This window comes from Poecilia reticulata, chromosome 14, assembly GCF_904066995.2.
Source record: "Poecilia reticulata chromosome 14, P_reticulata-male-v2, whole genome shotgun sequence".
In the NCBI taxonomy this organism is placed as follows: Eukaryota; Metazoa; Chordata; class Actinopteri; order Cyprinodontiformes; family Poeciliidae; genus Poecilia; species Poecilia reticulata.
Genome location: NC_088843.1, coordinates 5,303,753 through 5,319,835, shown reverse-complemented (window position 1 = coordinate 5,319,835; position 16,083 = coordinate 5,303,753). Strand labels below are relative to the sequence as shown.

The window sequence follows — 16,083 nt, the reverse complement described above, 5'->3', positions numbered from 1 at the left end:
TAATATTTTTTTTTTTGCGTCTTTTCACGCCCACGAGTTAATTAATGACCTGCATTGACTTTATGACTCAGTCCATGAAAGAACTACTGAACATTTCTCTCCGTTTTACAGGTTTGCATTTAAAACGACACCAAAGATAAACTTCTGTATTGTTCTTCCGATTGTTCTGCATGAACACATTTAGATTAACAGATTAATAAGTGGAGTTCACTTTTCTAATAACTTGAATTTGAATGATGCTGCTTTACATGTAAGAATATCAACTTAATCTTTAAAACTACAGATTAAACAGAGTTTTTGTCACCCTGGATTTCATTAGTTATGGGTGTCAAAAAAACGTCTTAAGGCCTTAAATGTACGTAGGCTGCAATTTAATCTGGTTCAGATTTCATTTTAGATTTATCAAAACATTCCCATGTGCAATTGGCATAGGTCTCACAAAATCAACATAAGACTCAATGACGTCCCTTAATCTCCTTGCTATGCAGACTGCGATGTGTCTGCACATGGTGGATTGTTCAAATGTTTTCAGGTTAATTTTTGAAACTGCAGCTGGTCAACAATGACTGAAAACCGCTTTTGTCTCGACTCCAGGTTGACAACCCAGTTCCTTTAGTTTTGTCTACACTTGGAAGTTTTCATTTTTAGTTTACAGTTGAAAATGCGTAAAGTTCAGCTTCTGAATTATATTTTTTTTCTGACTTGGAACCACAGGATAAACACCACTGCTCCATCATTCCATAATCTGATTTCCAACATGAATCCAACTCAACAGAAATCTAAAATCAGCATAAAATAATGAAGATATTCATCTTTTTCAGATGATATTAACCCTTTCACTGAACCAAATATTCTTTAAAATGTAGACCAGTAAACACAGGTACACCAGTTTCTATCAAAACAAGGTTTTATTGCATAAACATATATAGATATACTTTTTTAGAATACTCAGATTAAACTTTGCATTTTAAATATCCATTCAGTTGGTAACTATTGCTGTTTTCGTTCTTCTTTTCTAAGCAGCATGCCGAGGTTGTATTAGCTATCCGTGTTTAGTTTTATCTCTGTACAATATACAACTGGTAAAAACATGTTTTGGTAAAAACAAACTTCAAAAACATGGAAACCATAAACCGGTTCTTGTCCTGTTACAGAAGCATGTGTACAATAATGTGAACCTTAAACAGGTTTCCCTTGCACAGTCATGCAATGATCTCAAAATGAAACATTTTTATTTAGGTAAACTGCAGGGATAAAGTGAGTAATGCTGGTTTCAAAAGGGCCGTGATGCTTACAGGAAAAGGAAAACATCAAGTCAAATGTGCCGGGAATTTCAAAGACAAACGGACGTACAAGGATAAACGCAAGATGCTTTACGCAGAAGTTTGTAGGGGACAATGAGGATGTTATATTAGACTCAAGTGATTAAAATACATGACATATTGGATCAGCGTGTAGTACCATCCACAGTGAGACTCTTCTACAGATGATGCGACACGTAGATAATGATGATGATGATGTGACCTTGTATTTGCATATTTATGAAAATGCCCTCTTCTGCTCTCTGATTTGATTAATAGCTGGTAGAAACTATAAAAATGGCTATTACAATATAAATAGGAAAGTCAAATATGTGACAGTAATACATACATAATTACATTTAAACCAACAGGAAAGAGGAACTGGATCCCTTTAACAACATGACAACAACATGCTCACTGATTTACAGTATTATACAGTTTAGCTGTGATACTTGACCTTGTTTTGAAAGAAAAAGTCCTCTCGCTGATTTATTTTCTTTACATTTTCATAAAGTCTTGCTGTAAACCCACATGGATGCACTACAGCTTGACTGGAACTTCTGTCTCAGGTTTAATCCACCTGGGCAACAGTATGAAACCCCCCAGCAGAATATTGTAAGAGAACAAAGGGAACAATTAGTCTCCGGTCCAATGTTTGTCCCACAGGGAGCACCATGCAGTTAGGGAATCCACACAGAGTAGAAACCAGATATTTATATACACTGTATAAAAAGATAACAGTTTGTTCATTGTGCAGTGAAACAAAACCTTCCCTGTAACGCCAGGGTTTCGCCAGAGTATTATAAGCCTGGCGGGCCACCAGGCTTTACTTGTGCCTCCACCAGGCTTAGCATTACTTATTTAAGCTTTTTTTTTATGTTTGCATTTTTAAGACTTTATAGTTGGTGTTCAGATATTAATCTTCCAATAAAACATAATTATCATGAGATGTTTTCAAATTTCCTGTCCACTTTAAACAAAAACACGACAAATGACTGCCGATGCCCCAACCACCAGGCTTAGCAAGTTTTCTGGGGGCAAACTTGAACGCTGAATTTGAACACTACTGGAAGTCATCTCATCATATATCATATCATATCATATGCTTTCATAAGCCTTTGACTATTTCACAGCATCTCAGTTAATAAACGGACCTGTGGATAAATTGAGACCAAAAACACATTACCTTCTTGTTTGACATCATGGAAAATGTAAAGAAATCAGGAAAAATGCACTGTAAAAAAACCCCTAAAATTCTAGCAACTGTGGTTCCCAGAATTTTGTAGTTTTTATACGAGTTTAAATCCGTATAAATATGAGTTGTACCATATTTATATGTGTTTTGCCGTATAAAAATAGATGTTACCGTATAAATACGGGCTTTACCGTATTTATAAAAAATTCTTTCCACCACAGGTGTCGTATATTAGAGAAAATTTTTTTACAGTGCACTTTTTCTGATTTCTTTAGATTTTCCATGATATCAAAAAAGGAGGCAATGTGTTTTTGGAGGCAGCTCGTATTTATGAGTATAAATATCATAAAATTGATACTTATACGGTAACCTCTGGCCACCACAGCTGCCATTATTTTACCGTAAATTAGCAATGTTTTTTTTACAGTGTGCAATGCCCTGATGTCTGAAAATACAGGGGTCATCTTTTTTTTTTAAACAATAATTTCCAAGTATGAACAGAATAGGAATGTCCATCTGTGTTTTGTTCAGGAAAGAGATGCTTTCTGTGCACCAGAGGTTTAGTGTAAAATGTGCTCATCAACCACAGATAAAAAAAAAAGTGAAAATCCTGGCTGAAGTCAGGAAGAGAGTCCTGGACTGATATGGGCAGGAAAAGACATTTACTCTAAAAGCAACATAAAATGCCAGATTATAGTTTGTAAATACAAGAACCAAGACCTTAAATTTTATAGAGATTTCCTGTCTTCTAATGAATCTAAACTGAAATGTTTGACCACAATGACCAACATCATACTTGTTATTTAAAAGACAGGATAATTTTCGCCCAACTTTCTGTCAGATTTTGATAAAAGTGGTAATGTGTCTTTTTGTATAGTGTATTTAAATATCTGGTTCCAATTGCACATGAATATAATGAAGTCAATGTCAGGAGCAATGATCTACACAGGGCTGGACAGGTTAGCTGAAGTGACATTTATGATACAAGATACTTTAAATTCACATAATTATCTTATAAAAACTAATTTATTGATTAGACATGGGCTGGTTAGCAGTACCAGGGCACCATAATTAAAAAAAACGTGGTTTAATTCTGTTCCTCCAGATTAAAGTCATGTTAATGGGCTGTCAGAGAAAGTCCCATGTTGAGCAGAATCTTCTCTGGCTGTGTGGTGCTGCACACTGCCGTCAGCTGGCTGAAATGAAGCTACCACATCTCTGGTTAGTAAAATTTCCCAGAGTGATGACGTTAAAGCTAAAAGTAGTGCCAACCTTCAATTTCATTTAGGCTGCTGTATTGGAAAAACAGTGACTTTTCTGTCAAATAAAAAAAACAAAAACTACACTCTAAAATATATTAAGATAAACTTATTTCAAACGTTTGTGTTAATACCCTGCTACTGTAAAAATGGAGGTCAGCCCATGTCTATTAACCATGTTTTTGTTACTACGTCCCACATATTCTTTATATCTGTTTGTTAATACATAACTTATAATCTGAAGCAGAAATTTCAGAATTATTTGGTCATTTTCATCCTTAAATTAAAATTTTGTGTGTGAGGTGATCTTGTGTGGTTTTAAAGTGTCTCAAGGTTAATTTTCTTGTAAGATGGCAGTTTTTTTTTTTTTTTTAAAGAGCTAAACCAAAATGTCTGGAAAATATTACAGTTTTCCATTTAGTCCTGAGCAAAACAAAAACAGAATAATGGGTTGAATTTATATATTTTTTTACAGACATCCAACAACACACCTGAAGGCTCAGATTAAGCTTTAGTTCCCGTTTTGGCCACTAGAGGGAAACCTTTTCCAAGAACCTAACTACATGTCACATGTCTCCTGTTTATCCAGACTCACCTTCCACTTTATTAGGTACACCTGGTTAGTTTGGATTCAGACTTTAGAACCGCCTTGATTCTCCGTAGCATAGATTCTCTAGTGGGTCAGAAACGGTCCTCTGGACCGTCTTCACATGCTTGATTTAGATTTGTTAGCTGTAACTCCATGAATTGAAGGTGCTCTGTTGAATTGACACCTGAAAGACTCCAATGAACCAATTCTCAATTTAAGAAGATCTTAAGCTTCCTCACGTGGACCGTGATCCTGCGGGAAGTATCCTTCAGGAAATGGGTCCACTGAGGCCGTAAAGGAAGGGACATTATCAGATTAGTACCAAGGGGCCAAAATTGAAAGTATTCCCCTACATCATTACATCACCAGCAACCTGCTGTGCTTTCATGCGTTATACTCCAAATTCTGTTTCTAAAAGCTGAATGTTGCAGCTGAAGACATGTTTTACTGGCCCACCTTGGTTTTAACAAGTGGTTATTTGAACTACACTTGTCTTATATCATCTCAAACCAGTCTGATCATCCTCCTCTGATGCCAAACAGATTTTCTCCACAGAGCTGTTTCTCAGGGGATATTTTCTCTTATTTGGGTCATTCTCTGTGGACCTGAGAGATGGTCTGCATGAAACTGTAGCTCCGCAACAATCCTGCCAATTTCAAAGTCATCAAAATGCAGCGACTTGCTGCCATGTTATTGTTGTTTGTGTTAACAGAGGAATCTAAAAAAGTGGCCAGTGGGAAAATATTAAAGCTTAGTAGTTTTTCTTATTTTGTACACTGTAAAAACACCAAATCTTAGCAGGTATTTTTGGCCTAGTTTCTAGTGCAAATATTTTAGTTCACTTGAAATGAGACAGAACTAACAAGTAACTTTTCAGCAAAAAATAAGAGCTTGTTTTAAGTAAATTATTCCTTAATATTGATTAAAAAGTTCTAGTTCCATTGGAAGATTATTTCATTTGTAACAAGACATTTCCCCCATGTTATATTGAGAAATTATTTACTCCAAAAAGCTCTTATATGTTGCTGAAAATTTACTTATGAGTTAGTACACTTAAAATAGGACAACGCTAAGACAATTCCACTAGAACTAAACCAAAATTACTTGGTAATATTTTGTGTTTTTGCAGTGTACTTTCTGCTGCAGAGAGGAGTAAAAGATTACATAAGCTAGGTAGCAGAAATCTATGGGGAAATCTTTAGTTAATGGCAATATACATATATACTGGCATGCTGTCAGGGGGTTTCTACAGATGAGCCGTATAACAATGAAATGCAAATATGAGGCCTTTTCCCCACAAATGCATACCTGATAATAACTGAATCCAGTTTGGTGTATTTTTACAACGCTCATGAGGTTTTTGCAAATTATCTATATACATAGTCTTTTCCACGCCACAAGAACATCGGACTAAAACGTGACGGGAATCCAGTGGTCCCTTTCTGAGAGTTGAGTTGTGCTTCCTCTAGATACACATAAAGATTTGACACAGTAGCACAAACAGCAGACTGAGCTGAGGATGCAAATGCTTCACGCTAAACGTGACGTTGATGCACGGCTACATGAGATGTGAGGAAACTGGTATGAATTTCAATGCTGTGGCCAGGATAGAGTGCTCACATTCACTCACTTCACATTCCCTGCACATTTTCAAGAGTAAATATGCAGCTTTTTGATGTATTCACTGTTTTGAAAACCAAGAATGGCTCAAAGCACCTGATAAGCATTTCTGGTAATTGTAAAATTAAGTTTAAAGGGTCGTTTTCACCTTGAAAACAGCAAAGTAATTCTTGTTTAGTGTCACAATTTATAGAAAACCATAACTGTTTTGCATTTAAAATTCAAGTGACTTCACCTGGTGACATCTTCATTGCAAAACAAGCAAACCTCTCCATGTTTAATGCACACTGTCCGTTTTCTAATAATAATTCACACAAAAACAAAGAAAACAAAGGTCAACTGATTGTTTTGAGAAGTGCTTGGGTTGTGGCTGGTCCAGCTTTGGCTGCAAAGAGAAAATGTGAGGTCATGGCTGTTTCTGTCCCACTCCCCATGCTCACAGTGCAACTGGTTTCACTCCATGCCGTTCCGCAGCATCTGATTGGCTGCGATAAGCATGACACTGATGATGAAAGCCATGGCGAAGGCGCAGATGAGGCTCTTCCTGACACATGTCTGCCGATTCTTCTTCTTAGGATGAACTGGAAGGAATGACAAGAATAAGAAAGAAAAACATGAGAATGTCATTGTTTTGTAATTCCTAGTGATTCATAATTAGACTATTATATAAACCCGTCAAACCCCAAATCCTATCAGCTAATCAGATTTTAACAGGGAAATAAGAGAAACTATCCACAGGAGAATAACAGAAATCTATTAAAGTTTCATATTTGCAACATACGAACACATGAACAAAAATACATGTTAAAAGGTTGAAGGACTGGGAGCACACACTCAAGAAATCCCTGTTTGAGGCACAGCTATATGCAGAAATGTGAACATATAACATGCAAAAATGAGTCAAATTTGTTTTCATGATGCCTAACAGGAAAACAAAAACATTTACATTCGTTGGACTTTCTATCTTCTAAAATAAAAACCGATGGGAAAAACAAACGAATACAACTTTTGTAGCTGTCAATTTGTCTTGTGAAGTCTGAGTGAGATTCTACTGTTTCACGGCCAGTTATTAAACTGTTACATTTCTGCCCAATGCTCCCAAAAAAAGAGAAGAAGAAGCTGAATTAAAAAATAATTTTGTTGTCATCTCACCCTAAACCAGTCTTTCTCAAACTATGAGAAGGTTGCAAACTATGGTCGCAATCCTGTGGTAAGCTAACTGTAGCGTCGCGCTTAGAGCTGACGTCACAGCAAATAAACGGTCGTTTACATGCAGTACCTCGCGGGCCTCTAGGGGGCGTAAGGTCCACGAGGTACTGCATGTAAACAACCGTTTATTTGCCGTTACGTTAGCTCTAAGCGCGACGCTACAATTAGCTTACCAAAGGATTGCGTTTAAAATTAAAAATAGATAAATGCCTTAAGTTTAAGTGGTAAGTGAGAGTTTATTAAATGGGATAAGTGGTCCTTGGCCTGAAAAGGTTTGAGAAACTGTCCAAAACGTATCTGACCACAGGGATTATAGTAGCGCCTCATATGACTTTATTTCATTTTCTATATTAATGACTCAATTCCCTTTAGGACTTGAGAATCTGATGATAACGTTTATGCACTTGTATTTAAAGTTATAAAGGATTCGCTCATCTAATTTGGGCACAGTTGTGCAACCATTGAGTTCATAACACCAGCCATAAAATCTTAAATAGACTTCTGAGAATGTCAGCTATAATCATGCTAAAAGATTTTAGAGTTTCCGAAGTAATAAATTCATTCCTATGTGTCTTCTGTTGAACCAAGATTAAAATTTTAGGTTTTAGGATTTCTCCTTTGCTCCCCAGGGACCCACCGATTCTTTGACTGAAACAAATATAGATGACACAGCAGCTAAGATTTCTTGCTGCCTTGTTTTGCTTCTCATGTCTGTGACCCAGATTATGAGAGCATCATCTCTGATGTAAAAAGAATGGTACATAACAGGCACAGACTGGTTACAAACTTGTACAGCAGCAGCAAAAACAAAGAAAGACAGACGGAGGTGGAAGTTTTGCTCCGCTGCTGTTTGGGCTGAGAGAGCTTTTGTTCTCCAAAGACAGAGCCTCCCGGAGATTAAAAATGAGAGCGATGGGAAGAGGCAGACGTGTTCTCCAACAGGCCGAAGTAAAAAGCCAAAAGTTTCCTCTGTCAGGTCCCATGTCTCAGCCTGTTAGAATCACACACTGCATCAATAAGTCAGCGTCAAAGCTCCGACTGCTGGATCTAAGGGAAACTGTCAAAAGTACAGAGGTCCCACTGGTCGGATGGGAAAGAAGCCGGCATGAAAGAGGGAAGAGGAGGATGTGAGATCAGGGTTAATGTGGGGGAAAAAGACGGCTGATTTTCCATTTCCTCTTTTCTAAACTCCTAATTTTCCTCTTCCAATAACCCCATGGTACGGCCATTCCCCCCTTATCACCCCCCCACCCTTATCACCTCCTCAACCAACACTTCTGCATTAATTTCTAATCCCTTCTTTTTATTGAGGAATACCTCAGTCTGCACACCAAGACCAGGAGGATTCAGTCAGTTCTGAAAAGCGACAAAATTTTATTTTAATTCTCCACTTGCATGCATCTAAAACCTGCAGAGGACTAAGGTTGAAGACCCCCTGAACTATTTCTGTATGCAAAAATGCCAGAATAATGACATAAAATTAATTCTTAAAGAATTTGTATGTGTGTGTGTGTATGCATCAGGGTTTCCCACAGTGTATTATAAGCATGATGGGCTTTTGGCTTGTGTCCCCACCAGGCTTAACATTGTTTATTTATTTTGTTGTTGTTTTTTTTATTACTATTGCATTTTTTAAGATTTTCCAGTCTCCCAATAACATATAACTGTCAGGTGATATTTTCACATTTCCTGTCAACTTCAAACATTTTTTAACTCGAAAACACGACAAATGACTGTCGACGCCCCAACCACCGCGCTTAGCAAGTTTTCTGGGGGCAACACCTTGAACGCTATATTTTAACACTATTGGAAGTCATCATATCATACCTTATTTATATGGTTTTTACCATAAAATCCATATTTATACTGTAAAATTCTGGCAACCACAGCTGCCGGTATTTACTGTAAATTAGAGACGTTTGTTGTTTTACAATGTGGAGGAGAATCAATGTAGCTCCAACACATTGGTCCTCATGTGACATCATGGAAAAGAAAATAAATCAACAAAGATAAAAGAAAGATCACTTTGAATCTGAACATGTTTGGTTCATATTTGGGTAAAATATTCAGATTCCTAGTATGTGCTGCATTCATCTCATCTAACAATTACTGATTTGTTCCCCTTTTTTAAAAACCACCTTGTGTTCATTCAAGTAGCAGACTGCTGATGTTTTTGATTTTGGAAGTAAAATCAGTAGCAGGTGCTATTGATTTACTGATTGGTGTATTTTCTTCTACAAACAGCAACATTGACTTTCAAAATGTTCATGAATGCAAAGTATCGACAGAAAAACTTAAATATTTATTTTGATTCTTCAGGTAAAGCACTTTTAGATCTGTGGTCTCTCTTAGAGGACGAGGACTTAGAGTCTAGTTTTCTAATCAGCCAAATGGGAAAAGAGCAAAACAACATTTCACTCTATTTTCCGATCATATAAATTGATAACAAATGTTTCAGTCCATTAGTGTTGACCTTGTGAAATAACAGCAGCAACAACAGAGCACAATATTTCCCGTGAGAAACTTTCCAAGTCTTTATTAGAGGACCAAGACTTTCCCCGAGAGCAGCTTCCTCACCTCCTTCGTACTCAGGGCAGTTCCCTGAGGTTTCGTTGAGGCTCTCCTCCTCCGTGATGATGATGTTCTCTATGTCCTTCATCGTCAGGTGGTCCCGGAAGGCGTGAAACAGAACCTGCTTGAGCTCATCCAGAGACAGCTGCTGCATGTCAAACTGCAGGGGCACAACGTGATCAACGCAGAGAAACAGAAACATCAGCAAAATTAGAAAATATGTCGTCATGCAAAGGAACACTGGCGCTACTTTTAGTCTAATTCTGTGTGAAATTCTGATTGTATTTAAAGGAAGAAGTTCCTAAAATAATGGTCTATTTGACATCAACATGCACAACACCAGCCCTCTAATAGCTTCAATAAATACAGTAAAAACAGAGACATATTTGCATCTCTGTTTGTAGACGTTCAAGATGATTTATGAGGCCGTCACCTGCTTCTCATTCAACATCAGACTCTTTTTCCGCCTCCACTGATCCAAAAACTTCACCTGCTTTCCGAAACCCTCAGCAGACTCCACTAATAGGCGAGCGCCCAGCGTCCTGAAACCCGCTAGCATGTCTGGAATATTTACATCCCTGGCTTCCTGGAATACCATCAGCCGCATGGTTTAGCACAACAGATGGCCTCTCTGAGGCAGGCATGGCGAAAAACGAGCGGAAAGAGGGAGGCTGAGAAAGGGAAAGTATGATGAAGTTCAAGAAAAGCCAGATGAATGAAGTAGTGAGAGGCAGATGGAGAAAACAGAACTGGCAGACAATAGTGGTAGAGATGAGGAAGAGTTGTAACAGGAGAAGATGCTCATTTTAGCAAGGGAATGATAGTCTTGCTCATCTTGTGCTGCAAAAATAAATAGATTTTTTCTTTTAGGAAACGTAACCTCCAAGTTTAATTTGTGGTTCCGAATTATTCTTTGTCCCCAAACACAACAGATCACTTGGAGGCTGGACGTTTTCCAAACTGGAGAGGGGATTTGTTCCCAAATCCTTCCTCTGGTGGCTGAATGATATTAAAAAGGACTAGACATCCAGAGTGCAAATACATAATAGAAAGGCTGTCTGTGGATGAGAAACGCATTGTGAAGTGCTTTGTGGAACCTCCACTAGATTAGAAAAGGATCATATACGTGCACAACATTTGTCTTGGTATTTAATTCTTTCCTGTTCAATAATTTGTGTCTTTGGAAATGTATATTATTTATCATCCTGAGTGCTTTTGTTGGAAACACAAACACTTTAAAAATGTGCCCAGCTAATAGAAGTTAGGTATTGATTTAACACAAATCAAATCAACCAGGTGAGCATTATTAAAATGTCTACATATTAGTTAAAAAGTGAGACTTTTCTCAGATCGTGATGTACTTGTAAGCATCCCTCTCTGTGCATAAGTCTTAATTTACAGTTTCTATTGCCTTTTTGAGTGATTTGCACTGTAATTATGGAAACTCCCACACAAACACAGAAATGGGAACAGAAGAAAACAGAAATACTATCAATTTAAAACCCAGGAGGCGTCACAAACAAACAGCAATTTCAACGAGCTGCAACAATCTAGTGTTCATTCTGAGCCTCTTTTCCCTGTCTGAGCAAAGAAAAGAAACACAGACGATGATATCGACTTCAACCAGACATGGCAACTTGAAACAGCTTTTTTCTTTTTTTTAACCCTGCAACCTTAAAAAAATGTGTAAAAATGTGCAAGAAGCAGTAAGAATAATAAGGTTAAAACAGGCAAGACAAGGTAATTTTCAGAAACTATGTCTTTGTGATGAGCGCCGCCAGGGTTTGATCAGGAATGATCCGCATCCTTTTCAAATCAAAACTACATGAAAACTACATGACTGTACACTTTTAAAAACCCTAATGTGCAATTTGACATTTCAGTAAGAGTCAGGTATTCAGTTTCATTTTGTGTTTTTGACTGTCACAAAACACTTTAAAAAGACAAAATAAAAAACTGCAACGTTAGTAAACATTGTCTGACATAAGCATTTTTTGAGGGTGACAACTAAAGGGTTAAACTCCTAAGAGCTCAAGAAATATGCCACAAATTTTTTATTTTTAATCAGATATCCCTAAAGCTTCTCATTTGTGCTGTAGAGTATTTGGAGAGTTGATTTTGTTTTATTTCATTTATTTTTGTTTCTTTTAACTCAGCAGAGACATTAGGCTGATTAATGATAAAATTAATTCTGATTACCAGTTCCAATTGTTTGTGCCTTTTGTCCCTTAATTGAAGTGTAATCATTTTTGATTTATGCCAAATAGATATTAATGTGAGAAACACAGAGAGATCTGCTTGCTTCTCTGAATGGATGGTTTAATGTAGAGACATTAATTCTGCAGACTGATTTTCAGCTAATTAAAACACTTACTTGCTTCTATTAATATATAAATATAATCATTGTTGCATGAAACAACAGTTAGAAGCAAAAGCAAAACAATGATGTCCTCTGCACTGAAAAAATGTTTCTTTGGACCAACTTAAAATAATTTGTTAGAGCTAATCTTCTGATTTGATTTCAGAATGATGGCTTAAGCAAAACTAATGACATTGTCTTTACTTCTGATTCTTCAGAAGATGCTCAATATGAATTAGATCTGTCAGGTTTTCACATTTGTCTTGCTGTGCAGCAGTGCAACTCTGCTGAAGAAGATATTTTACAAAACACGGGACAGGATGCACTCAAAAACTACCCTGAGGGCACAGGAACAGTTAGTGGCAACAGCAGTTAGAGGGGCAGCTTGATTCCCGTCTCAGCCCAAAACACGAGCAACGAAAAAGAAGAACAAGTCTTTGAACAGCAGCGGCAGGACAGATGACATGACAGCTGAAGGCAGAGAGAAAACGCACAATGTTCCCGTCTGTCTGCGCCGAGACCCGCTACCTGCAACTACCCGGCAGAATGTTTTATTTTCCTCCTCTGCTGTCTCTGAAGGACAAACACAGAGTGACGAACGGGGCAGACAAAAATATTGAGTTTTCTTGTCTTTGTCTTTTCTGAATCACTTCTAGCGGTGTGTTTGTGCGTGCATATGATCGAGCGGCTACCAGGAGCCCAGCAGGGGACTCGGCGACGTGCAGAAGCAGCCAAGACGCATCAATCAGAGGAACAGGTGCTAACACGGCGTCCTTCCTGTCTAATCCTCCTGGCCTTCAAGCAGCACAAGCTTGTTTCCTCAGACCCTCCACCTGCTGACCCTTCTTCGAAAAGCCACCAACACTGACTGGATGCAGTCACTTCTTGTTTTACTCCGCGCTATTTTCACTTAAGTTTGAGTAAAGTTTATGTTGTGTGGTGTCAGCAGGTCACACAGATGCGGTAAAAGTCTCAATCTACAGAAGAAAATCAGATTTTGTCAGCATAACACAACATTCTGAAGATGAAAAGCCCCACTCAGTGTTTGGATGCCACATTGAAAGCATTTCCACACAAAGAGCCGCACTGCAGATCAAAGCATCCACCAAACGGCTGATATTACATAACATGCATGTAATGTTTTTTTAAAAAGATTCATTAGAAATAGCTTTTCGTACTGCTTCAACCGATGAAAATGGAAGAGATTCTTTACACTCTATCACCCACGTTTTACTTATTTTTTTTACTTATTTTTCCACTTTTGTGTCAGAAATTTGCATACCCTGATCATCAGCATTGGATTTTTCCAAACCATTTTTCTTCCACAGCTGAATGATGATACAACAAAGAACTTCAAAAATAATTGGATGCACACGTTTGAAGACATTGTGAACTTTGTCAGATCTGCATGAGTCAAACTTGCACATAATGAACAAAAAGTGTTCATAGGAAAGCTGCAGAAATCCTCATTCGTCTGGATGATGTTTTAAAAACATTTTGTTTTTTCAGAAGTGATTAGAGTCACTACATGAATCCAGATTTTAGGAACTGAACGTACATTTTCATTAGACTCCAAGTCAAGGCTTTAGGTTACGACCAACAATGCAAAAACACAAAATCTTACAAAGTAGTTTTAGTTTCTAGTGCCAATATCTTTATCCACTTGAGAAAAGACAAAACTAACTTAGAAGTAAGCATTTAGCAAGATACAAAAATACAAGATCTTGCCAGGTGTTTTTGTTTGGTTTCTAGTGCAAATATCTTTGTTCACTTGAGATAAGAAAAAAAAATACAAGTAACATTTCAGCAAGAGCTTCTTTTAAGTAAATAATTCCTTAATATTGATTAAACATTACTAGTTGTAAAATAATTTAACCCTGAAAAAGAAAACATAGATTAAAAGCTCAACAATATTAATGTCAGACTGTCTAGACAAGTCATCATTCAAGAAGCTGTAACCTTGACTTAACTTTGGAAATGTTTTCTAAATTCAGTTCATAAGGTGCCAGTTCAAAGCAGAATCCATCTCAGAGCGCACAACATAAAGAAACCATTTAATTTATTGGCTCAAGTAACTTTGATCAATAGTCTGGCTGGCAGGAAGGCATTTTCCCATTCTGAATCAGATTTGACAAACTGCCAACCAAAACAACTGTGAGCAGTCAGGACCAGAGGGCCGGGCTGCTGGGATGAACTGGGATGTTTTGCACTGAGCTTCTATGAATCAGGCTTGATTCAATGTTTACGTTGGGATCAGGGAAGCTTAGAGGAAAAGTTTTCTGTGCAGTTTAGCCCCTCAAAGTGCAATTTTCTGCAATGGTGTGTGAAACGAGCGTAGTTAGGAGCATCGGCCAAGGGGGGGAGGGTGAAAGAGCTGTTATTAGTGAAAAAAATAACAGCTTTTTTACTTCTCATGTTCTCCCTTAATTTGTTTACATATGGAGTCAGAGAGGAGGCGAAAGATTGTTGGGTTAATTTTAGCACATATCCAGGTCTGAGGGTCTGGTTTTCTGACGCTAACCCAGAATTTCACTCAGGGCACCAAATTGATGAAAACAGACTTTGTTTACTCTTCAGTTTCCATATTTATAACGTTCAGAAAGAGCCAAAAGTCTTGGGGGGTTTAGCAATGTAGACCAGAAAAAAATGAGCAAAAAGAAAAAGTTTCTTTTAATCACGTGCCAGAATATAGATCCCACTGGAAAGCTTTGGTGGGAGTTAAAATACGCCTTTGACAAAAAGGAAAACTTTTAAAAAGGGGAATAAATAAGGAGAGCCAGCACAAGACGCTACAAGAAAACATCTGATTACAACACAAAGGTGCTGTAATCAGATGTGGATTTGAATCTTATTGCTCTATAAGATCTGCTTTCCTCAAAGCTATTTAAAATTAATTCATATCCAACAACAAAGTTTGAATTTATTTTACCTAAAAGTGCTATAACTCTACTGGCTGAGTGTCTTTCTCGATATGTGTCAAAGTTTCTCATTCATGAATGACCTTGTTTTGCTAAATTGAAATTATTTGTGATCAATTAACATTAAAGGTTGAATGTATTAAACTGAATGTGAATTTTCATTTTCCACTTTTCCATTTCCATTTTCATTTTAAAATCTGGGATGGAAAAAATAGATGTTGCATCTACAAAAAACCACAAACTGAAAACGTCGAAGTTTTTCCACCAGATACAGATTCCTGAACTCTTCCCGAGTTAAAACATTAATATTGTTGCTTCTAAATTATTATGAACGCGTTTTCTTTGCATTATTTCAGGTCTGAAATCACAGTACCTTTTTCATAATTTTGTCCATTTCTCATTTTCTGCAAATAAATACGAAATATTTGCTTGTAATTTCAGAGACATGTTGTCAGTAGTTCATAGTATGAAAGAACAACGTTAATTTTACTCAAACCTATAAAAAGTAAATTCAGATAAGCTGATCATTTTAAGTGCTCTCTTAATTTTTTCCAGAGCTGTATTTTATTCACCAAACCACAAAATGATCACAGAACTTTTCACGGGTTTGGATATATGATGCATGCGTCAAAACTTATTTATCTCATGTCACATAATAAACAAAATGACAACAAATAGCAGGTGTGTATCAGCTGCTCAGGTAGCAGACATGTTGTGCTCATACAGGTAGCGCTGCAAGATGCTACCTATCAGATAATAAAATGCAAATATACCATAAAGCTGTATTTTATGCAGCACCATCTTGAGTATCCTTAAAAGATAATAAAATGCAACAAAATCTGTTTATTTCTGTTATTCCAGCAGCCCTCTAAGGCATGCCCACCTAATAATTCAGATAATTCTGTCCAGCGCCGAACAAAACAAGCCAATTCCCCAAAGAACCGCATCATCTGAACAAGCTGAACTGAGTCATTATGGCTCAGCGTGCCGTATCCATCATGGAGAGCCTCTTCCATCTCTCCCTTTTTTAACACAATGACTCCCCTGTCTCCCTCTGAGCTC

General features: G+C 37.3%; 1 protein-coding gene across 2 annotated transcripts in view; it reads right to left on the bottom strand.

Moving 5' to 3' along the window:
• Positions 1 to 889: 889 nt before the first annotated feature.
• The window catches only part of caln2 (calneuron 2), a 41,654-nt gene continuing 26,460 nt past the window's right edge, over positions 890 to 16,083 (bottom strand). Inside the window, exons 5-6 of one of the 2 annotated variants that reach the window (XM_008427394.2) lie at positions 9,751 to 9,904; positions 890 to 6,545 (exon numbers count right to left, since the gene is read on the bottom strand). In XM_008427394.2, coding sequence (XP_008425616.1) covers positions 6,418 to 6,545; positions 9,751 to 9,904 — 282 coding nt within the window. In that variant the 3' untranslated portion in view covers positions 890 to 6,417. The remainder of the gene's footprint in view (positions 6,546 to 9,750; positions 9,905 to 16,083) is intronic. The other variant, XM_008427395.3, reaches the window with a different exon arrangement.